The sequence below is a fragment of the Castor canadensis genome, chromosome 9, assembly GCF_047511655.1.
Source record: "Castor canadensis chromosome 9, mCasCan1.hap1v2, whole genome shotgun sequence".
In the NCBI taxonomy this organism is placed as follows: Eukaryota; Metazoa; Chordata; class Mammalia; order Rodentia; family Castoridae; genus Castor; species Castor canadensis.
In genome coordinates, this window is record NC_133394.1 from 113,771,439 (window position 1) to 113,796,665 (window position 25,227).

The 25,227-nt window shown below is 34.9% G+C and overlaps 2 protein-coding genes across 33 annotated transcripts in view; one reads left to right on the forward strand and one right to left on the reverse strand.

Moving 5' to 3' along the window:
• The window catches only part of Lnx1 (ligand of numb-protein X 1), a 111,438-nt gene extending 102,700 nt beyond the window's left edge, over positions 1–8,738 (forward strand). For all 10 annotated transcript variants that reach the window (XM_074042231.1, XM_074042230.1, XM_074042237.1 and 7 more), the window contains 2 exons: positions 7,530–7,688; positions 8,172–8,738. In XM_074042231.1, coding sequence (XP_073898332.1) covers positions 7,530–7,688; positions 8,172–8,307 — 295 coding nt within the window. In that variant the 3' untranslated portion in view covers positions 8,308–8,738. The remainder of the gene's footprint in view (positions 1–7,529; positions 7,689–8,171) is intronic.
• Positions 6,664–25,227, reverse strand: part of Fip1l1 (factor interacting with PAPOLA and CPSF1) — a 68,033-nt gene continuing 49,469 nt past the window's right edge. For 5 of the 23 annotated variants that reach the window (XM_074042252.1, XM_074042238.1, XM_074042240.1 and 2 more), the window contains 6 exons: positions 24,795–24,821; positions 22,741–22,795; positions 21,251–21,306; positions 16,516–16,729; positions 10,593–10,730; positions 8,931–9,892 (listed from right to left, as the gene is read on the reverse strand). In XM_074042252.1, coding sequence (XP_073898353.1) covers positions 9,745–9,892; positions 10,593–10,730; positions 16,516–16,729; positions 21,251–21,306; positions 22,741–22,795; positions 24,795–24,821 — 638 coding nt within the window. In that variant the 3' untranslated portion in view covers positions 8,931–9,744. Of the gene's footprint in view, positions 9,893–10,592; positions 10,731–16,515; positions 16,730–21,250; positions 21,307–22,740; positions 22,796–24,794; positions 24,822–25,227 lie in introns of all 23 variants that reach the window. The other 18 variants (XM_074042239.1, XM_074042253.1, XM_074042242.1 and 15 more) reach the window with 7 other exon arrangements.

A 25,227-nucleotide genomic window follows, 5' to 3' on the forward strand; every position in this document is an offset into this window, starting at 1 on the left:
AAGCCACTGAAACAAAAGCAGGCACATCCAATTCAGATGGAAGATCTGGTAAGATCTGAGGTGGGGATCAGAGTGGAGTGCCTGAAAGGGAGCTGTGGGGTAGTAATTGTTGGTAATGACACAGAGAAAGACCGTAAGAATGGGAAGATACTACAATAGAACTGACCTAAAAGAGAACTTTTAATTTTCCTGGTTAGGCAGAACCTTAGTCAAATTTAATAATTTTCTTTAACTCTCTTTAAAGAAATGTGGGCGATTTCTCCTGTGTATTTTGTATCTTTAGGTAAGGGGTGACAGATCCACACATTGTGGGTCCTTGGTCTGCAGTGAGTTTAGAAGAGCGTTTACAGCAATCTGCTGTGGCTGCACATCAGCACACAATCAGCAAACCTTTTGTTGAAGGAGGCTCTGCATTACACCCAGAGTTTATTCTTTATCAATTCTTTATAGCATGTCTTATTAGCATATATGAGTCATACAAAGGGGTTTCACTGTGATATTTCCATACATGCATATAAAATACTTTGATCACATTCACCCCTTATCACTCCATCTCATCCACATACCCTTGCTAAAAACTTCAGCAGGTTTCACTGTTTCTGTTTTAAACATGCGTATAAAATACTTCAGCCACATTCACCCCCTTCACCCTTAGCAGGATTATACAGTAGTTCTATTTTTAGTTTTGGGTTTTTATGTTTCAACTAGTACTTAATATTTATTGGACAATTTGCAAAGCATGGTATAACACATAATGTACATTATCTCAGTTATTCTCATGAAAGCCTTTTGAAGTAGGTATTACATCTGTATCTCACAGATAATGCAAGAGTTTCAGAAAGAATGCACCCACTTCCCCTAGCGAGGGAGAAGCCAAACCATAATTTGATCCTACTCTGTCTTACACACGAGAATGACTTTTTCAGGGATAAAACTTATCTCCCATGTATGAGATCCATGTTTCCAAAGAGAAGCAAAATCACTTTATTTTAGAATCTCATAGAGGATCAGTGTCATCACTGTCTGAGAAATGTTGACTATAAATAATGGTCTACTTTGTTGATTTTGCTTAAATGTCTTCAGAAAGGCATTATCAGTGAAATTACCCAACAAACCTTCTGAAACAAAATACTATATTGGTACAAATTACACTTTTAGGACTTTATCCTATAGTTATGCCCTGCATAGATTATGTGTAACAGATCCATTGCTATCACCATAATAGAAAAAGAGCAACCTAAACATTCACCAGTACTTGATTAAATTATGGCAATCCATTCAGTAGAATCTTATGAAGCCAAAAAAGGAATGAGATTTCTTGTTCCTTACATACTAATATAGAATGAGCTCCGTTAAGAACTAAAAGGAGGAGCCCACAAGGGTAAGACCTCTGTTTGTTACCATTCATGTACCAAAAAAAAAAAGTGTAAAGAAAAAACAAAATCCATGCATGTGAGTGTTTAAGCATAGGCTGTTTCTCAAAGGTACACAGGGAATGGGTAACAGTGACTGCCTGGAAAAAGAAGCTGGGAGCAGGACAGGGGCTGGAGGGGCCTTTTTATAAACTTACTTCTATATCTTAATCTATGGGAAAATATGAAAAAAGTATGGACTAGCCAAGTGCAGTGGTACACACCTATACAGCACTCAGGAGGCTATGGTGTTAGGACTGAGCCCAAGAGTTCGAGACCAGCCTGGGTAACATGGTGAGACTCCATCACCCACACACACCCCAGAAAGATTAGGGTAATTTCTCATTGCAGAAAAAAATATCAACTGTAAAGAGAGAAATTTTCCTCCTTCAGTTGCTGATTTCGGTGTGAATTTGGACTATATTTTTCTTAGAAGAATTACTATGAAGTTACCATGTAAATACATTTTAACTGCTTATTAGCAGAAGGGTTTCACTGTGGCATTTTATATATGCTTCCAATGTACCTTGATTACATTCACCCCATCATTCTCCTTTATCCCTCAATTTTGGTGGGTTTCATTGTTCCATTTTTATCTATGTACATCAGCCATATTCACCTTCCCTCACGCTCTCCGTCCACACTGGTACCCACCTCCGAACAGGACCCATTTATATTCCTGTCCTTCATTTTTTTTAGTGTATGTTAGTGGTTCAGAGGGGTTTTGCGGTGGTGTTTTGCTCATACATATATTGTACCTTAATCAGATTAACTCCCACCTATACTGTCTCCTTTTCTGTCCTCCTGTCCCCATTTAACAGCTTTCAGTATGCTTCATTATGCCGTGATCCTATACGGATGCAATGTATTTCAATATAATTCACTATCATTTTCCTGTTCCCTCCCACCTCTCCCTAATTCCATCAAACAGACCTGATGTTAAACTCACTTTCTATATATACATAAAACCGTACATGGATTTACATATACGTCTATCTTATAGGTCTGGCTTCCACGTATGAGGGAAAACATGAGACATTTGTCCTTCTGAGCCTGGCTTTGCTTAACACAATGATCTCCAGTTCTATCTATTTACCTGTAAACAACATAATTTCATTCTTTATGACTGAATAATATTCCATTGTGTATATATACCACATTTTCTTAATCTGTTCAGTCCAGCATCTGGGCTGATTCCAAAACTTGACTGTTGTGAGTAGTGGTGCAACACACATGGGTGTGGAGGTTCCTCTAATGTATACTGACTTACATTCCTTCGGGTATAGGCCTATGAGTGGTATTGCTCAATTGGTAGATCTATTTTTACACCTTTGTGGCATCTCCACACTACTTTCCATAGTGGATGTTGGTGGGATGTAATTCCCACCAACAGTGTATGAGGGTTCCTTTTTCTGCACATCCTCACCAGCATTCACTGTTGTGGTAGCCATTCTAGCTGGGCTGAGTTTAAATCTTAATGTAGTTTTGATTTGCATTTGCTTTTTGGCCAAGGGTGTTGAGCCATGTTTACTGGCCATTTGGACTTCTTCCTTAGAAAAATGTCTGTTCAGGCACCTGCACATCCATGTTTATTGCGGCACTATTCACAATAGCCAAGTTATGGAAACAGCCAAGATGTCCCAGCACTGACGAATGGATTAAGAAAATGTGGTATCTATACACAATGGAATTTTATGCAGCCATGAAGAAGAACGAAATGTTATCATTCGCTGGTAAATGGATGGAATTGGAGAACATCATTCTGAGTGAGGTTAGCCTGGCTCAAAAGACCAAAAATCGTATGTTCTCCCTCATATGTGGACATTAGATCAAGGGCAAACACAACAAGGGGATTGGACTATGAGCACATGATAAAAGCGAGAGCACACAAGGGAGGGGTGAGGATAGGTAAGACACCTAAAAAACTAGCTAGCATTTGTTGCCCTTAACGCAGAGAAACTAAAGCAGATACCTTAAAGCAACTGAGGCCAATAGGAAAAGGGGACCAGGAACTAGAGAAAAGGTTAGATCAAAAAGAATTAACCTAGAAGGTAACACCCACACACAGGAAATCAATGTGAGTCAATGCCCTGTATAGCTATCCTTATCTCAACCAGCAAAACCCCTTGTTCCTTCCTATTATTGCTTATACTCTCTCTACAACAAAATTAGAGATAAGGGCAAAATAGTTTCTGCTGGGTATTGAGGGGGGGAGCGGGAGGGGGTGGAGTGGGTGGTAAGGGAGGGGGTGGGGGCAGGGGGGAGAAATGAACCAAGCCTTGTATGCACATATGAATAATAAAAGAAAAATGAAAAAAAAAAAGAAAAATGTCTGTTCAGCTCATTTGACCATTTCCTCATTGGGTCATTGATTCTTTAGGGGTTTAATTTTTTGTGCTCCTTGCAAATTCTGGTTATAAATCCCTTGTAGTATGTGTAGCTGGCAGATATTTTCTATAATTCTGTAGTCTGTCTCTTCAGTCTAGTGACTGTTTCCTTTGCTGTTAAGAAGCTTTTCAGTTTGATGCAGTCCCATTTGTCCTTTTTCTTAACTGAAGTGCTACTGGAATTCTATTCAGGAAGTTATTGCTGATGCCTGTATGCCCAAGAATAGGATCTCCCCTATTCTTTCTTGTAGTAGTTTCACAGTTTTAAGTCTTAGCCCGCTATGTTGCCAAAAGTGAATCCAAGTAAGAACTACATCATCATGTCAGTGGGGAGGGCAAGGAGCGTGTGAAGCCACTTTCAGTTTTTAAAGGAACCTCCATACAGATTTCCATGGTGGTTGCAGTAATTTACATTCCCACCAACAGTGTGTAAAGGGGCCTTTCCTCTCACACCCTCACCAGGATTTTGTTGTTTTTTCTTGCCATTTATACTTCTTTGAAAAGAGTTCATTTGCATTTATTAATTGGATGATTTATTGTTTTGGTATTTAATTTTTAGCACTCTGGATTCTATCCAGAATCCCTTTCTCAATTCTTGTTCGTTCTTAAGATTCTATTCTGAAAAGTGTTACCTATGCCTGTAACTTCTAAGGGTTTCTCCTAGCAGTTTCAAAAGATTTAGTCTTGCATTAAGATCTCTGATTCATTTGGAATTGATTTTTGTATGGGATGAGAAATAGGAGTCTAGTTTCAGTCTCCTACATGTGGATATCCTGCTTTCCCAACACCATTTGTTGAAGAGACTTATCTTTTCTCCAATGTAAGTTTTTGGTGCCTTTCCCAAAAATCAGATGGCTATAGCTGTGTGGGCTTACTTTTAGGTCTTTCTATTCTATTCCATTGGTTTTCGTATTTTTTTTTTGTGCCAGTGCCATGCTGTTTTTGTTACTGTATCTGTATAATGTAAGTCAGGTATTGTGATAGTTTCAGCATTGCTTTTTTTGCTCAGGATTGCTTTGGTTCTTCAGGGTCTTTTGTGCTTCCATATGAATTTTAGAATTGTGTTTTCTATTTTTGCAAAGAATTACATTGGAATTTTGATGGGCATTACATTGAATCTGTAGATTGCTTTTAATAGTATAACTGTTTTCATAATATTGTTTCATGAATATGGGAGGTCTTTCCATCTTTTAGTGTCTTCAGTTTCTTTCTTCAGTATTTTATATGTAGTTTTCACTGTAGAGGTTGTTCACCTCAGTTAGGGTTATTTCTAGCAGCTTTTTTTTTGTGTGTGTTTGTTTGAGGCTATTGTGAATGGGATTGTTTTCCTGGCTTCTTTCTTAGCCTGTTGCCTGTTTGTTCTTGGTATACAGAAAAACTATGGATTTTTTTTTTAAACATTGATTTTGTATCCTACTACTTTGCTGAAAGTTTATTAGATCTAAGAGTTTAATTGGTGGAATCTTTTGGATTCTTTAAGTATAGGATCATACCATCTACAAATAGGTTTAATTTGATTTCTTTCTTTCCTATTTGTATGCCCTTTGAGGGGGGAGGGTAGGGAGGATAGGGGGCAGGTAGAAATGGATCTAGGGAAAATTTAGAAAGACCTTAGTTTCTTGAATGGCTCAAGACTTACCCATATTCATTCATTAACTGATTCAGGAGTCAAATTTATTTGTGAGATAACCATAATTTCTCACTGGGAAGGATGACCAAAGTTCTTGCTATTTCTTGTATTATGCTAAGTCTTCTTCAGTTAGGCCTAAATTTAGAAAATGAGCTGAGTAAGAAAAAAGCTCACATTTACATTTAGAGGGTAAAGCCATTTAATTTCAGTGGTCACTGATCAAAAGCAGTTGTCATGTTTCCCAGTGGGGAGTTAAATAATTTATGGAAGAAAAAAAATACCCATTAATTAGTCCAACTGACTAAGGTCTTTAACTTTGAAAGGTTTAACATTCTAAGCTTTCCTGCTATGACAAAGGTAAATACTCAACACAACAAAAGAAAAACACTTAATAAAACCAAATTTGTAACACTGTACCTTAGATGAATGTTGCAGGAAGGCAGGGGGTTTTGTGTTTCTGTCACCAAGTATATCCCAAGTACCTACAGCATGTTATACTCAACATCTGAAAAATGATCCAGGCAGAGACCTTGCCAGTATAAAAAGTCTAGAAAAAACAGATGCATTTTGATACAAGAACATTTTTTAGATGGTTGTGCTTATAGGTGGTTCATATGACATAAACTATATTCATTAAAAGTCAAATGAAGTTAAGGTCCAAGGAGATAACTATGTACTGAAACATCCCAAAATTAGTGGTCAAAAGCAGCAGTTTGATGTACTGCTTTATGTACTCCTTTAAAGAATCATAAGTGGAAAACGTTAAGACAGATAATGACCTTAGATAAGAATCATCTAATTACTCCCTTTCTCCAGAAAGCTGGTCCAAGATGGGAATGCAATATGCTTTGGTGTTTGGGGAAAGCTAATTAATGACCTGCTTTGTACTGAGCACAGTTGGTAAACCATTACACAACATGTAGTTTCCAACAGACCACAGCTCCCACGGAATGAATAGTTTACTGCGAAATATAACAAATCTTACAATAAAAATAGAGGGTTTTTTTCACTTAATTCATTTATACTTTTTGCTATCATTTCAGTGAAATGGATTGTTGTAAATAATGTATAACTATGACAATGGATATAAAACAAAGATCTTAGCACTACATTTTAAAAATATTCAACCAAAGAATCCCCAAAACTTGTTTATTTCAAGTGAGTCAGCAACATGAAAAAAGTTGTTACATTTATAGGAAAGGTCAGTAACAAATGTAATGACCAACTTCATCACTTAACATTTCACAAGACTTTTTATTGGTTGTCAAGCAGCAGTTAATTGAATAGTTTAAGGTACAGTCTATAAATAAAACAGCCGCTATCTTGATTTTTCTCCAACATGAAAATGGGAGCTTCCTGGACTACAGCCACATATTAGAGCCAAATCCAGCTCCTAACATACCTCTTTCTATGGAACCTGGAGCACAGCTGCACTTAGCCTGCACCAATGTGACATGATCCAAGTGTCACTGAATAGAGAAAGAATTTCTTCAATTTCATTTTCTATATTAGTTGAGGGTTCTACTCATTTACAGAGAGCTGTGGTCTTTCCTTCTACTTATGCCAGTTTGTTTCTTCGCCTAGATGAAACACCACCTCAATTTCCATGCAGTTATGCCTGCATGCTTCTCCAAGCCTGTATTAGTATTAAACAACTTTATTACTTAGCACAGGTTTTAATTCCTTCCATTGAGATCATTTATTCAAAGGATTTTTGCCTTCTTAACCATTTATATCCTTAAGTAAATGAAAATATGATATCCCTCAGTATGTTTCACTTTTATCAATAAGGATTTAGGCATACCCAAATTTTGCTAATATAAATTCAAGCATTATCATTACGCAAAACCCGTGGTTGTCTTTCCCAGAACATAACAGGTGAAGTCCTTTTGTTTTTAGGGTGTTCATTCAGCTATTAGAAGATCAATTACAAAAAGCTGGCTAATAGCATAAAAGTTACTACTGAAATATGACATGATTTTGAGTGTGACCTATCCAGTGCTACTTGGCCTAAAAAAATGCTAATAAAAGAGAAATGAAATCACAGTTATTAACAGTTAAACTTAATTGTACATATACACTCATTACATTCTGTTTCAGGTATTTATACAACTGTAAAGATATTGTATTACGAAGAAATACCGCTGGAAGTCTGGGCTTCTGCATCGTAGGAGGTTACGAAGAATGCAATGGGAACAAACCTTTTTTTATCAAATCCATTGTTGAAGGAACACCAGCATACAATGATGGAAGAATTAGGTAATGACTACTCAGCAAAACTTCTATTCAGATATTTTGTTTTCTACGTGCAAAAGCCTGACCTCGTTTGAAACAAAGCGTATTAAATACTGTACTTATTTTTAAGGGACAATGATGGAAGAATTAGGTAATGACTACTCAGCAAAACTTCTATTCAGATATTTTGTTTTCTACGTGCAAAAGCCTGACCTCGTTTGAAACAAAGCGTATTAAATACTGTACTTATTTTTAAGGGACGGGAATTAGAAATTCAAAACTTCATACCCACTTGGTCCCAAACTGCAATTTCCTAATACTTTCAGCATCTCTTCTAAAGAAGCAGAATCGATAGTGAGTTTGGAGAATTTAAGTAAGGAAGTACAAAATCCTTAATTAGAAGCAATATAATTAAACTGGATGTAGTAAAAACTAGGACCACCAAAATAAACCTACATTAACTTCAACTGTGGATTAAAATATTAATCACCTATTTTTGTATTTCAGATGCGGTGATATTCTTCTCGCTGTCAATGGTAGAAGTACCGCAGGCATGATACATGCTTGCTTGGCAAGACTGCTGAAAGAACTTAAAGGGAGAATTACTCTCACTATTGTTTCTTGGCCTGGTACTTTTTTATAAAATCAATGATAGGTCTTAGAAAAAAAGAAAATCACAAGTAGGCTAAGTTGAAACACTGTATTTATCTTGTCAATTTTTATATTTAAAGAACACGTTGAAAAATGTGCAGTGAAGTATGATCTAATAAAAGCCAGTTACACCTCAGCAAATATTCTCCAAAAAATAAAAACTACTAATAGTTTTTATTTAGTGTGGAGGACTTTTTTAATTGTTCCACAACTTTAAGTTTGTATTTTTCTATTCAACAAAAGGCCCATACAACTAAAGTGGTTTGTGTGCCCCACTGAATTCAAGTCATTGATTTAAATTGAAATTTGGTATATGCAGAGTACTATACAAAGAGTACATTATGGACATTTTAAAATTAAAGGAGGATTTTAAAATGCTGAGAGATGTTCATCAAATGAGAAATAAATATTTTTCAAAAATTATAGTTGTCTTTTTACATGACTCTAAATTTATTTCTGTCACCATCACCAGTTAAAAGATTCCAGTTACTCATTCTTTCATATACCAAGTTATTTGCTACCACCACCGACATTTAATACCTAACTAGGGTTATCCCTAAAAATGCTCAGTTATAAACTTGTGTTTTCTTCATCTGAACAAGAAATAGACAAATCTAAAGCTCATCATGAAGTTGGTTTTTATTCACAATGTTGTAACTGTACAAGAAAAAATCCGTATGTTGCTCTACCAATGCGCTTTGGAAAACAGACCAAGAAAGTCCAAACCAGCTTGACTGTGGCTCCAATGGATGGCCATGAGGTGATTCAACTTTGTGTCACAGTGATGAGTGCCTGTATGTGTGCCTACCAGAATATATACATAAAGAGCAAATTACAGTCACAGAGGCCACCCAAATGCCTTATAGATTTTATTAATTTGAATATAAAAGTGTCTCATTTAACTTTCACCATGGACCCAATTTTAGAACACTGAAAACCTACTATCAAAAAAATGTGGTATCAAAAATGTATACAAGTTCTTTAATATTCTTAGCAAGAGTGCTACAGCAGTAATGATAAAGACGTTTTACTCTCAAGACTCAGAGGCCTTTTGCAGTACAACCTCCTAAGAGACTGGGATCTGATTAACAAGAAAACTGTGGCCAGGGTGCGTCCTTGACCTTTATCAGATACTGTGTATGTACATAGCTAAATACAGCTCTTTACATCCCCTCCTAAGTAAGTGACTCGTTCACATTATTTTCATGGATATAAAGTCATTGCTGCCTTTTTTTTTTTTTTTTAGTATTACAAAGACAAAGATTTTTAACTTAACATGAAAATTTCACTCTTTTATTTTGGAAAAAAAAATCTTCTCGTTCTAACTGAACAAGATTAAAGGCAAATTTCTTAAACATTATCCAGAAAAATAACAAGATTTATAGTATCTATTTCTGGGACTAGTATGCACAAGAGGTGAAACCCATGCCTATTCTGCAGGAGCAGCTTCGGTGCTCTCCTGTTCAGGAGCCGGCTCACTGCCAGCTTCTTTTCCTTCTTTGCTTCTTTTAGATTTTTTGTGCTTGTGTCTCCTGTGACTGTCTCCTTCTTCACTTTCATGGCGACGTCTACTATTACTGAAAAACAAGAAAAGTGTGTTCTACTTAAAAATGATTAAATATACAATTAGTGACAAAATCCACCCCACTCTGAGTAAATTCTCAAGGTAACATCAGGTTTAAGATAACCTAACCCAGTCCCATAAACACTGTTTTTGAGACTTTTATGCAGAGATTACATTATAGGGCTATGTTCACCAGGATCACCTCAAATTCCCAGTGCCCATTTATTCTGAAAGACTAATCACAAATTAGAAACTGAAGCACTAACTCAGAATGGGAAATACTATTTTATGGGGTTTATTTTCAGGAAACAATGGCATTAAAATTTAATGCTGTTTTTTTTGTCTTGATACTATAGGTGCTGAATTTTTTTTCTTTAAACCAAACAGTACTTTAACATTTACTATTAAGGGTCGGTTCATACCAAAATTCCCCCTCTGCCAATGAGATTATGTAATAAACCAAAATCTCCCATCTTATCCCATGCTAATTTTGTTTTTTGAGTATTAAATGAAATGTGTAGTCTTGTTAAATTTAAAAAATCTTTGTTGAAGCACTTGAGGAACCAACAAACCATTTGACAGATTATTCTGAATCTTCCAATTAGGATCCCATGTATTCTACGCTATTTGGGAATGTTTACTTTCATTTCCTGAAGTCAAATCAATTTCTCTCTTGGTGTCAAACTGACTCACTCCTGCACTCAAGAGCAAACCTGCGAGATGACTTGTGTCTGGTCTCCTCTTTCTCTCTGTGTCGTCTTTCTCTGTGTCGTTCTTCTTTCTCTCGACTTGCTCTGTGACGCTCATAGCCTCTTTCGGCATATTCCCTGTATCTGTATCGCTCTTCATCACTGCAATGGAAATGGAAACAAGTTTTCTTGACACCTGAACTATTAATTATGAATGACTGAAAATTGTAAAAGAAAAGATTCTGAAGTTCAACAGAAGCTTGCATGATAGCATCTTACCGGATAGGTGAGAAATAAATATTTTTGAGTCACGAATTACTCAAAGTACTAAATCTGGGAATACAAAACATATAATAACATCATGTTTGTTTAGATTTTGTGCTTTCACAGTTGTTATGCCATACAGATTGCATGTAACAACACTCTGCTTTTTATTTCTGGAAAAGGGACCTGTAATTGATAAGTTTTAATAAGCAGCTTCACTTTCTTTTGCTCTTATTTTAAAATTAAAAGCATATTTTCATATCTCAGATTCATAACAAAAATTCTTATTTGTAAAGTCTTGAGGAATCTAAAACTATATGGCTCATATGGCTACAAGGCAGAAAGCAGATAAAAGTTCTTAAACTGTTGGTTTGTCAATTATAGAAAATTTAAAATTTTTATTTTAAAAAATTAAATTTTTTATTCAATATAATTTTATTTTAAAATTTAAAATTATAAATTTGAATTTATACATTCATGGGGTACAGAAGTATAAACACAAAAAAACAGAGAACTTCTACAATGCTGTACAGAATACCCAAAGACTAGACATACCTGCACCGAGACAGTACAATCACTTCATAGTGTAACTCTTTGTACATGTGTGCTGGGGGTGGGTGGGGCACATGGCTTAGTAACTTCAAATGCATAAATGTAAGTTGCAGCTCCATTTTCTCATTTTGGATAGAGTTACACAGACTGGTAAAACTGGAACTGATTGTCAGTTAGAGGGTGGTTTTTCTCTACCTCTCTAGACCTTCCTCTCTCTATCTTTATGTTAAGCCCTTAAGTCTTGTTTTACCTTTGATGGTTTTGGTTTTTGAGACAGTCTTGCTATGTAGCCTGGGCTGGCCTCGATTGATCTTTCTGTCTCAGTCTCTCAAGAGCTGAGATTATAGGAGCATGCCACTATGCCTGGCTTTTTCCTTTTTTTTGTTTAGTATACAACAAACTACTTACTACTACACATCAGTACATTCTTTCACTTAGAATAAACTTTTTAGAACACTGTACTGAAAAGCTGTGATTTCTAGAAATAAGTTTAAGACATTATTAATTTGTATGAGGCAACACGATGTTCAAGAATCTGGGTGGCAGTAATAGAATCAGGTGGAAAGTATAATCCATAAAACGAAGAACAAATCAGCCTGTGTTTTAGTCAAAGCCATTGGCAATGCTATGTTTAATGCCAAATCATACTGCTGCCCAAGTTATTGCCTGTGATACTTTAAATTTTAAATGTTTTATAAAGAGAACAGAAAACTTTTAATATACATGTATGTATATGGACACACATGAATGCCTATATGATATTCCTAACCATAAATCTATACTTTGGAAGGTGGAAGAATGTCATGTGAAAGAAAATGTATTATCAAGGGCAGTGTAGAGTAGTGTGAAGACAACAGGCAGAGCACACAGAGCACATCCTGACTTTGCCACTTGCTGAATGAGTGATCTGGGCTATTACTTAAGCTCTGTAATCTCAGTTTTCTGATCTGTAAAACTGGCAACAATCTTTTGTAGGGTTTCTATAAAATTGAGAGTAACAAAGTGCTAGCAAGGGTAGATAAAAAAATGAAAATTTAATACTTAATTTTAAATTTAAATTTCTTTCAAGAAATAGAACTTTTGTAAAGGTTACTAACCTTATAATAATTACTATGTCTCTGAAGTGGAATAAACTACACAGTAGCAAATGAATATTATAATTAACTCCTCTCAAAAGAGGTTCTCTTTGTAATGACTCTAACTAAATTTATATTAAAATAATTAAATTCAGTTACCTCATAATTTATCATTTGTAACTCTCACCCTCCTCCCCCTATCCTAAATCCAACTTCTGTTACCTTTGGGCCTTTAGATTTTTGAGGGCAGCTGGATGATGGGAACCTTACTATTGGACAGTTAGCCCTGCATACAAAATATAAAGACCCTCTTTCCATTCCCTCTTCTGTCAAGTGGCTGTAGCACAAAGTTTTTTCTGGGCCTGGAAATCATTACAGCTCATTTCAAACATCCTAGAATGACCAACTTTCTTTCTGGCCCATAATTAAGATGCCTAAAAAACAGATGTTAAAACTGGCCTGTAATTTTAAAAACAATGACCCTGTAATTTGTAATAAAACACATTCTATATACCATATTGCTTTTTAGACATTTTTGTCAGTTTTAAGAACCAAATAGCCTTTACTTCACTGGGATTTTCCAGCGTACAGTTCTTCTTTTTAGTATTTTATCCTAGGATAATTCACAACATTCAAAATTCCTCTATCTTTCACCTTTCTGGCCTTAAGCTTTTAGTCAAATTTAGGTAAATATCAACTCCTAATGTCCTACAGCTCAGCAGCCTGAAAATCAAACATGGTTTAACCATTAACATTTTGAAGTTTTAGCACATGTTTAGTAACATCTCTGCATGTACACATTTGAAATAGAAGAACTGGAGAATGCAACCTCAACTCTTCTAAAATCATTGTGTATTTATGTAAAGAAAATTTAGGAACTCGACCAAAGCAATTCATTTAAGTATTCTTTCCTCTTAAGCTTTGCACTAAGTTCCTTACTTATGAACATGTGAATTCTAAAGATAACAGTGCAATCTCAAATATATTAATGTGAACTGCATTAGATGTAAGTCAACCTTCTGGAAACTAATGATCCTAAAATCAACAGTACATGTAAATAAAAAGCATGTACTCATACAAACACATATGCTATTTACTTACATGATGAGTAAAACTTTACGAAGTGTCTAGAATGTATAAATCATATTATTAGGAGCCAAAAGGAAGAAAAAGATAAATCTTATTTAGTTCCTTCTTGCACATCCTTTAATTAGAAAAACCAGTCCTGGCCAGCCTAACAACATGAGGCTTAATCTGTAAGAATGGTATAGAATATTTCTGAATCTTCAATATACAGCCCTATTTCTGGCTTTAGAACAGGGACTCAAAATGTCAGTTTTGCAAATAAAAGAATGAACTGGGTTTTTTTTAATGAACTACATGAAGAGAAAGGGGAACGAAAAGTTTTAGTCATTTTTTTCTGGGTCTTTTAAAATGGACTGTTTACTTTTATTATTTTTTATTTTATTCATATGTGCTAAGTCATTTTTATTTGTTTGTTTTGTTTTTTGAGGTACTGGGGTTTGAACTCAGGGCTTTGTACTTGCTAGGCAAGTGCTCTACCACTTGAGCCATGCCTCCAGCCTAAGTCATTTTTAAATGACTTAATTTCACATCTCCAGTAAATAGTATGGCTCCGTTACCTTAATCTTTCTAAGCTTTCATTTCCTCATTTGACAAGTTGAGATTTAGACTAGATACTAATCTTTAAGGGCCTTTTTTGGTCAAGAAGTCTATGATGATAAAACAAATGTGACCTGATTCAGGCTTATGTGTACATCCTGAATTAACACAGTGCTTAGTATTATCCAGTGAAATAAATAAAACTGTCTATTTCTTAATTCTTACATTTATTTCTCACCCATAAAAACAGATGGTATGCAAACTTATCTTTAACTTACTTCATTCTGCACTACGAAGGTACCTAGAATGGTTATGCTAGTCAGATGACTAAATTAATATTTTGAGTGGGAAAATGGTTTTATTTAATTTCAAAATTTGTCTAGGTATCCTAATTAGTTTCTCCAACAGTTTTCAAAATTGCTTTCTTTCTATTGTATCATACCTAAGTCATCTACTCACTTACACATTAGGTATGTGCCACGCACTACTGTACGAAATGCCGAGGAAACAGAAAACAAAAGGCTTAGGGAGCATGTGAATGAAATGATTACTTCTGTCATTATGGTTCAGGGATGCTGAAGATCAGATGTGAGTTGCATGCTGAAAGGATGATAGGAAGTTTTTGAGGCTTAGAAGAGAGGAACAATAGGAACAAATGAAGGGTAGCTAGGAAAATGGTGCACTGGCTTGGGAGACAACTGGTATCAGAATATATTAGGAAACAGTGAGGCAAGATGTAAAGTGGGTTATGTATCACAGGATAAGATTTTTGACATTTATTCTTTAAACCAGTGGAACAAGCTAACACCCCATCTGTATATGAATTCTTTTTAATGGCATGGAAAGTCTACAGAGTAAGTTTTCAGATCCTCAACATCCATATCTACCCCTAAATCTGAACTGCCTAAAGATGTACCTGCAGATGGAGTGTCATGCCATTTCTTCACCTAGCCTCTCCTCTTATAATCACACCACATCCTTTTACAAAAGAAAGTCACCTTTCCCACCAATTTTACGATGATACTTTGGTTCAGGTTATAGAACCCACAAAGGTTTCAAAAGATCTAACTTAAAGTATGAGTCTCAGTAAGACCAGTTTTATGTAAGGATCCATAAAGCTTCCATAGAACTTGGGTCTTCCTGCCTTATTCATGTTTCTGACAACATCGAAGTAAGCAATACAAAATGGCCTATTTTGGCTTATGTCCTGAGCTGTTCTAAATACAGATAGACTGTACAGTAGTGAGTGGGAGTCATAATACTTTCTTCTGAACTAGTTTCATGAGACTGTACTTCAGACAAGCAAAATAAAGTATTGGGAGGTCAGCACCTTTTTCTAGGATCTATGACAATTCCATTTATCTTAAGGAATATGGATGAAGTCATTTGCCTGAACAGAAAAATGAAATCATGGACTTTGTTCTGCTAGAAATTGAGGACCATTTGGCTGGAAGGTTTGACAATGAGAAAACATCTTTTACTAACTAAGTTACATGGTAGCTGTTTTCCTAAATGGAATGAGGGAAAAGTATTATTCCAAGGTCTTCCTGATAATCTTTAAAACATACAAAGGTGTTTCACTTTTTAAAAACGCCTCAGCAAATATGTACTGAAATCAATGGAATTCTGGCTTTTATAATACCTTCTAACCATAAGTTAAATAAGCTGTCCTTAAACTAAAGACTTAACAAGTATAACTGGTAGTGTCTTGGAAAAGCATTTTTGGTGTTCTAAGAAATAGAAAACAGAAGTCTTCAGTTAGCAACATACAGGACTGTACTTTGAACTGTGTCCCAAGAAAGGTGTGATCAAGTCCTAGCTGTGGGTATTGACCTTATTTAGAAATAATATTTTTGCACAAATAGTCAAATTAAGTTAGAGGTCTCATTGGATTAGGATGGGCCGAATTTATGTGACAGCTTCTTAGTGCTTCCTTTATATCTTAAAATTTTTTTCAATCTATTTATCTATAAAAATAAATAACTAAAATCAGGATCAAATTTTGAAACATTTAAGACAATTATGGCCATAAAACAAATTTCTTTAAACATCTTAACTTATATAGGTCTGTTTCAGGAAATACAGAACAATCAATTTAAAAAATGTAAAGATTACAGTCATTTTATACTACAGAAAAATTCTTTGGGGGAAGTAGCACAGAAATGAAAATTCAAAAATAAAATTTCAAACTGGTGAAAAGATCTTATTTATGCACTTTTAAAAAAAAATGGATAATGGTATTTCACAAATCACAATATTTTAAACCCACTCTACATATATAAAAGAGTGAAAATTTTATTTTAAAAAAATTGCTTTAGGTAATGGGAAGCCTGCAAGATTCCAAGTGACTGGAATTCACTTCCTCATACCAAATAGAAATTCTAAAGTATAAATGAAATACATGCATACAAACTCCTGCACGCTCAACAAACCTGTTGAAAACACTTGGTGTGGGACTGTGATCACGCTCCCTCTCTCTCTCTCTGGTGCGTTCTCTTTCTCTGTCCCGATCCCGATCTCGCTCTCTGTCTCTGTCTCTTTCTCTATCTCGGTCTTTCTCTCTTCTTGCATAATAGTCCCATTGCTTGGTGGTGTCCACAAGACTAGGCCATGAAGGAGCAGAACCAGTAAGATGGGGAAAGGCAACTAAAGAAAAAAAAACACATTAAAAAAATGTTATGGTACTAAAGAAACAAAAAGGAAAAAAAAAGGATAAAGTTCCCACCAGAAATGTTCATTACATTATAATAGAAATTTACTTTATAAATAGAAAAGAGAAATATCACATGGTAAATACCCACAATATTGAAAGAAGGCCAAGCAACAAATTAAGAAGACCTAGCAAATATTAAAGACCCTTTGCTTGACAGAAGACCATAAAGTTCCCAGCATCAAAAACAGAAACCTGAATACATTGAGACATCGTCAAAGTGTTGAGAAAACATAATTACCAACCTACAAAGGCATATATCAAATTATATTTAGAAGGCTGCGGATGAAGCTCAGTGGTAAAGCATTTGCCTAGCATGCTTGCTGCCCTGAGTTTGATACCCAGCACTGCAATCAATCACTCTATCAATAAATTCTATTTGAAGAATAAAGAAGGCATTTATAAACAAAAGCAAAACTGATTATCAACAGACTTCATCAAAATAAGATGTACTACCAGGTAAAGTATTAAAAAAAGGGAAAATTACCCTAGAAGATCCAAGATGAGGAAGAAAAGGAAAATTACTCTAGAAAGATCTAAGATGAAAAGAAAGAATGGTTGAAGAAATAAATGATACCATATATGCAAAACCAAACAAATAAGCATACTATCCCAGAGTATTTTTGAGGATAGATTAAAATATAAAACACAACAGGGTATAAATTTTTAAAAAGACATTAAACACTGGGTGCTAGTAGCTCATGCCTATAATCCTAGCTACTTGGGAGGCTGGATCAGGAAGACTGTGGTTTGAGGCCAGACTGAGCAAATAGTTCACAAAACCCCATTTCCAAAATTACCAAAATAAGAGCAAAATGGACTGGAGGTGTGGCTCAAGTGTTAGAGTGCCTGCTTTACAAGTGGTAAGCCCTGAGTTCAAACCTTAGTCCCACCAATTGAGAGAGAGAGAGAGAGAGAGAAAATTTCCTAACTTATCCCATGTGGTTTATATAACTGTTATACCAAAACCAGTACAAATAAAGGGAAATCACCAACTACACATATATATAAATTTAAATGTCTAAATGCAAAACAAGGATTAGCAAACAATTGCTGTTTATTTAAAAGATAATCATGACCAAGTTAGGGTAATCTCAGCAAATAAGTAATAGCTTAATATCAGAAAAACATACAACTCTAATTTCCCACAGAAACATATCAGTACAAAAAAGCAATTATGATCACCTAAAAAGCATCTGATAAAATTCAGTATCCATTTACAGTTGAAAATCCCTTGGAAAATTAGAAAAGAAAGGGAATTTTCTTAATTTCATGTATGGTTTTATTAAAATCTTAACAGTAAAAAAATTTGGAAGCATTCTCTTTAGAAAGAAAAAAAGTAACAACACAAGAATTTCACTTTCAGTACTTCATTATTTAGAAGGTTCTTACCAGAATAAGAAGGGAAAACAAAAAGCCAAAGGGGGAAGGAGGAATAAAAACCTTGGGGTGGGAGGGAGAAACAAAATTGTCTTTATCTACCTGTATATACATTATCTGCCTGTGTATAAATTATTATTTATCTCCCTGTGTATAAGTTCAGGTGGTATTATAACCTGAATAGGTCTGTCAGAGTCTATTATCATTGTAAACATTCAGCAAGGTAAATGGCTATAAGATCAGTATTTTAAAAGCCCAACTAATTATATTTCTAAATACAAGCAAATATAAACTGAACATGTAGTTCAGATATGCAAATGAATATACACTTACACACAATAAAACTGCAATAGGCACCCCTAAAGACTAAATCTAACTAAAGAAATGCAAGAAGCATTTTAACCAAACTCATTAAAGAATATCTCTATAAATGAAGAGATAGTCCTGTTTATTGGTGGACTCAGCTCTGTAAAGTTATGAATTCCACACACACTGATCTAAAGCATCAATGTGATTCCAACATGGTATATAGGAAAAACCAAGGACTTGTGAAGCCAGGCTGCACAGATTCAAATCCTGACTGCCATCTGTTGTAGTGGGGAAATTATTGAGTCTGACTGATTAATTTCTTTACATGTAAAATGGAGATAATACCAGTAATACTTTAAAAGGCTGTTAGAATTATATGGGTTAATGTAAATAAATTTGCTCAGAACACTGTTACACAAGACTGTAAATGTTAGCTATTAATTAAAATCCTAATAGAGATTTCATGGAACTTGTAAAACTGATTCTCAAACACATATGTAAAAGCAGATCGATTTTGCTAAAATCAGCTAACACATTTATTTATTATGAAACCCATTATTAAGAGACAATAGCATTATTGGCACAGGGACAGTCAAATTAACACCTGAGTAGTCTACAAAGCCCCAGAACAGATTCATACATATATGAGTGTTTTATGTAAGGTAGAGATGATACTGTAGAACCCCAGGAAGGTAAGACATTAACAGAAGGTGCTGGGACAATAAGATCTTTACATTGTATCACAGGCAGAAATTAATGCCAGATGGCTTAGCAAGTTAAATGTGAAAGCAAAATTTACACTTTTTTGGAGGAATAAAGTACTAGAGAATCTTTGTGTATTTGAGGTGTAAAGTTACAGACGAGTATGAACTGAATGAAGGCGTGGCATTACTTTTCACACTAAGATGGTAATTTGAATTTACATATTTGCCACAGGATCTTTCTCCTCGGAGAAGCATAGGTGATATAATTATCCCTGCAATGCACGAAATTTCCATAGCCATAATAATATACAGTTTTTAAATTTTTAGAATAAAAAATGTTAAGAGCACAGATAATTTTGTTACAAGACAGAATGTAAATGTTGTAAGTAGAAGTTCTAAATGATCAAAGCTGAGAAGCAAAAGAAGAAGGAGAGGTTAAGGCTTGGGAAGATGCATTAATATTTCCATTCTACACAGTGCAGATGAACGGTACATAAAGCAGAGAGATAATTTCTGACGGGGGAAAAAAAGAAGAGGGGCAGTGGTAAGTGAGCAAAACACACTATCGTAACAGGAAGATAACAGATGGTATCTAAAGTTAAATATCAAGAAACAGGATGATAAGCATATGTGCAAGTGCCATGGAGGCCACTAAGAGAATTAAAAGTAACCCACTGTCTCTGTAGTTCTTGAATATTACAGCAATAATTATTTTTAAAGCAGGTCTCACTTTACAAACAACATTCATCAAGGCCAGTGACTCATGTTTATAAAGCTAGCTAACTGGAAAGCTGAAATCCAGAAGACCATGACTCAAGGCCAGCCTAGGCAACAGAAAAAAGCTGAGTCACTGCAGTCCCAGTGACTGCAGGAAGCTTAAAATAGGAGGACTGAGGTTCAGGTCAGCCAGGGCAGAGAGCAAGACTCTATCTCTAAAATAACTACAGCAAAAGGGACTGAAGGTGTGGTTCAAATGGTAAAGTGTCTGCCCAGCAAGTGTGAAGCCCTGAGTTTAAACCCCAGTACTATAAAAAGAAATAAAAACAGACAGGAAAATAAGTACTTCCATATATATTATTTTAGTAGTGTTTGAGGGTGAATTACAAAGTTCTAAGTAGAACAAAGGTAAAACAGAACTATGGGCAAAGAAACTATTATTTTCATTCTAAAGCTTCAACTATGATTAAGAAAATTCCTAACTCTACTTAGTTTTTGCAATATGCTTTATAGTTGTTATAAGAAAGACTTCATTAAAAAAAAGCTGTCTGAGAGAAGAGTGAACACACACACGCATCACTTTGAGAAAAAGTAACAAGTGGGCCATCACGTGACCCATCCTATCACACGCATCGTAAGTGTGGACCAAACCTGCAGCATCTCCATGGTGTGCATGCAGTGCTCTGTCTGATCACATGCTTTTTCAGCCTAGCCACACCACACTTCTTTCAGTTCTTAAAGGCCATCATGTTCCCTCTTATCCTCATGTCCTTTGAACAGTATGAAAGTCAGTGTGGGAGATGACACCTTCTCTGTCACCTGGCTATCTCTACGCTAACCTATAAATTTGATGAGGGTAACTACTTTCTCACAGTAGCCTTTAAACTTAGTACAATTTGCAAAACATTTTGAAAATGAATGAATTTAGTATCAAAAACCCCTGGAATGGACAAAACTGTTACAAGTGAAAGAGGACCTACAAATGATTTGTAAGGAAAAGCAAGTCAGTGAAGGGGAAAGATGGGAACATGGTTAGTGGATGCTATGGTTCACATTGACAATGATGACCAAGACAAATTGGTGACAAATTTAAATCCTTTTAGGAAAAGGAGATCAGCAAATATCTGTTGTGCCAGTATACATTAATTTTTTAAAAATATAGTTGAGAAATAGGTAATATTTACTATTAAGTAACCTGGGAGACATGTAGATCCATTTATTCTTTCAGTTACTATTTCTTAATGCCTCGGTAAAGATGTTACTTTAAACCATGGACACAGATTTATTGTTTAAAAAACACTTAAGTACTTTACTGACTCAAACCAAATCTGGAAACTAGTAACTTACCGTTGCCATATGGAAATGCACGTGCAGAACGACTATCATAACCAGAGGAATGCCCACTGTCAAGGAAAAGAATGTATTTTTATGTCTCTTGCAAATAAACCCTCAACCTTAATAGTTTGATATGAGTGGGAACAGCACCATAAGGTCATAGCTTTTCTGTTCTAGATAGGGCCATGCTGCGCTGTCCAGGCTGGCCTTGGGCTTCTGTGCTTTTAGTTGACCCTCCCATTTCAGCCGCCCAAGTTACTGGGATGACAGGTGTGCAACCCGTGCCCAGAAAATCATAACTTCCATTTACATTAAACGAAATCTTTAATTATGTAATGTTATTTTTTTAATACAGAAATTCTATAGGCTTTTTAACCACTAAAATATTAAACCTAACGCCTAATTTTAAAGAAAAACACAATTTGCTAGTACTATTTAACATGAATAATACAATCAATTTCAGCTTGGCTCATAGTTAAAAAACAAAAATGTTGAGGCTGGCAGAATATTTGAGATTTTTAAATTAATTTTTTAATTGGCCTAATGGTTATAAATCAGTAACTCAGCCCCACTGATAAGATTAACAGATAATATCTTCTAACATTTTGATTGAAAAACAAGTATATGTTTAACAAGGACTCAATAAAATCTAATCCTTATGTTCTTACAATTCACGAGTTTCTGAGTTTCATTGCCTTTGAACACCATATACATGATTTGCTGCTACTAAGGTAAAGTTCTCACCATTTTTCTTTCTTTTTACATAATTTGAAAAAATTTTTAGAAAGAGTAATAGAGGGCATTTGGCACTGAAAGGGGAAATAAAAACAGTTCCTATTTATTACTCAATTTTATCTGCTGACTTCTATCTGCCAAGAACTGTGCCCTGGTCATGTGTCACTGAAAGTTTTAATCTCCACAGCTCTAACAATCTCTACAATGAAAAGAAAAACAATTCTCAAAGAGATTATGGACTTTGCCTAGCAACACTGTGATTCCAAACCTTTGTTAAACAAAATATTGTCACCCATCAGGGGAACCCTGCTCAATACAACATTCTACCCAATATAAACTGTAAATATAAGGTATAAGAAATAAGATCAATGACATGCTGAATGGATCCAACAAGTCCCTGTGGAAGCTAAGATGCAGCAGGGCAGCAAAGAATAAGGCAACTTTTCTTTTTTACAGAAGTTCAGTAACACTTGTCCTTACTTAATCCCAAGAGAGATATGCATTATTCATGATTTCCAGGAAACTGCAGTACTTTCCACAAAACTGAACAGCCACAAATCAAAACCAGACCCTATTCTGAAATACTATCAGTTCATTATTTTTGTCCAATTTTGTTATCAAGTTATAAGTCTAATACCTTACATAAAAGTAATTAATACAGATTGTATTTAAAACTAAATACTGAAAATATTATCAAGACTTGTGTACGATTCTTCTGTCAAAAGGCTAACAATGACCAGAAACTTACAGTATCCACACTGATTTACCTTTCTATTGTTGGTATAAGAGATGGAGGTGGAGCGCCTGGTGGAGGAGGAAAACCTGAAATAGTCAATCATAAAACAAAAATAATTAACAGAACTATATTTAATTTCAAGAGTGAAACAAAGTTGCTGTGTATGACTAAATTTCTGGGAACATAAACGTGCTTCTCTATGTTCTAGGAGACAGAAAAAAAATGCAGCTTAAACTTATAAAGAGCTTTTTGGAGCAATAAAAATTTCAATGAACAATCTGGCCTAACACACAGAGCACAAATTGGGAGTCAGGACACCTGGTCTTATTTTCAGCACCACACACAGCCCATTTTGTGAGTATGAGAAAGTTAATCTCAACACCTTACCTTTAGCATATAAAAAAAAAAAAAGTAGTGTTGCCACCAAATGTTTTATTTAAAATATTTTAGAAGAAAAGCAAATAAAATAGCATTTACCTCTTTTAAAAAATATTGTGAGTATCAAATGTATAGAAATTTCCTTAAAATGCACAATTTGTAAATAAAACCTACCCAGTAAATATATCAATATTTAAAGCAGAGAACATCCACCACAACATATTTTAAATAGCATATCCCCAACAAACTACAAAGAAAGGCACATATGGAGTTTTTGGATTAGTCAGAGGAAAATAATTTGTACCTTTATATGGCAAAGTCTGCATTCTCAATAATTTTTAATACCTAAATGAAATACCACTGAATAATTTTGCTAAAGGGATCATAACAGTTACTCTACTCTGCACTTTCAAATTCAGTAGGTAACATAGCATTCCAACAAAACGACTTTTAAGATTTCACAACTTATGATACCAATTTTTTCCAAGTTTTAACAACTCTCACTATTAGGAAATGCATTAAATGATATCATGTAAATCGCTCATTCATATACTGTCCTGATGAGGACAAGTATTCCACTATCATAGTCTCCATGACTTTCTATACATTTGAAAAACTTTTCTACTAAGCCTCCTTTACAGTATTCTATGTAAAATGAATCCCAGTTCTCTTACCCCTTCTCAAAGCTTCATTTTAAATCAAAATCTAACCCTGCTTCAAGCTATTTCAAGTTTACTACATTCTTCACTGTACCCACCTTTAGGATCTATAACTCCTCCATTAAACATCAACATAAGCACAAAGTTTAGCAATTACCACAGTACTCCTAAGGTCCCCAATCCTACATTATACAGCCTGCCTCTCAACCACATTGATTTTTTAAACTAAAAAGACAAATAAATTCCTTTGATGTTTTCTAATAAATCTTTTTCAGACACATTCACACACAATCAGTGCCTCTATTCCACATCTAAGTATGTATACTACCCTGTGCAATCTAAACTTCTCTATTTCTATTTGTCCAGGTCATTTTGAATTTAGAGCCACCCTTCCAAGCATCATCACCTGTCATTCTCTTCATACTCCTTAGTTTTTAACACTGAACTCAGTAAGCACAGCTGCTAACAGGGTTCACTATCATACAATAAAAAGAAATAATTGACAGAAAATATAAAAAACAACACTGGGTCACATATAAACTCCTACTAACCATACCATTACAACAACGAACGATCACCAACCACTCTAAGAACCACCACCTGATCAGTTATCAATTCATCTAATTGCTGTGTGGTTCAGAATTTATTTTCTCATGATACTGAGTTATGACAGCAGGGTAAAAAAATCAGAAGCCACAATAAAGTCAAGATAAATTATTTTCTCTTAACACTTTATCATCTAAAAAATTCATTGGTCAAAAAAGCTTTTTTAATAAAGATTTTTTTATATCTCATACTGTTTTCGTCACAAATTGAAAAGGTGAAAATTTTCTCTGAATCTCTATTTCTACAGAAATGGGTGAGACAGGTATAAGAAAACCAAGTGTCTTAAAACTGGAATGAAGCAAAGGCAGAGCTGAAAATAGGACCTTGAAATCCCAATAGCCTACTCACATTCTACCACATCGACACTGTGCCTCCTGCAACTATGAGCTTGAAACTTCATGTTCATTAACAATGATGGAGAAAACATGAAAAAAAGTTTTACCTGGAGGTGGTACAGTTATTGGAATACCTAAAAAACAAGTGATGAAATTTAATATAGTAACTGGATTTCAGAACCTGTTATGTATTTATGCCATCACCAAAACAAACTTTGAAATAAAACCCCTCGCCTCATTATCCTGGCTTAGCACTCAAAAGCATTCTGTTTTCTTGCAGACCAACAATTCGAGTATAACATCCAACTTCCCTGATGAAAAACCAGTCTAACAACTTGATAACAAGATTTCCCCCACTAGCTGTAGTCACAAATGAAGTTAGACATCACTTACAAAGCACACTTGTGCGTACACAAAAATCAAACTCCGTAACATTAATGCTAACTAAATTTGATAACTGATGTCTGATTTTGTTATCTTAGCATTTTAATAGGGAAACTGAACTGTGGCTCTTTATCACTGTAGGTAGTACAAAGTAAA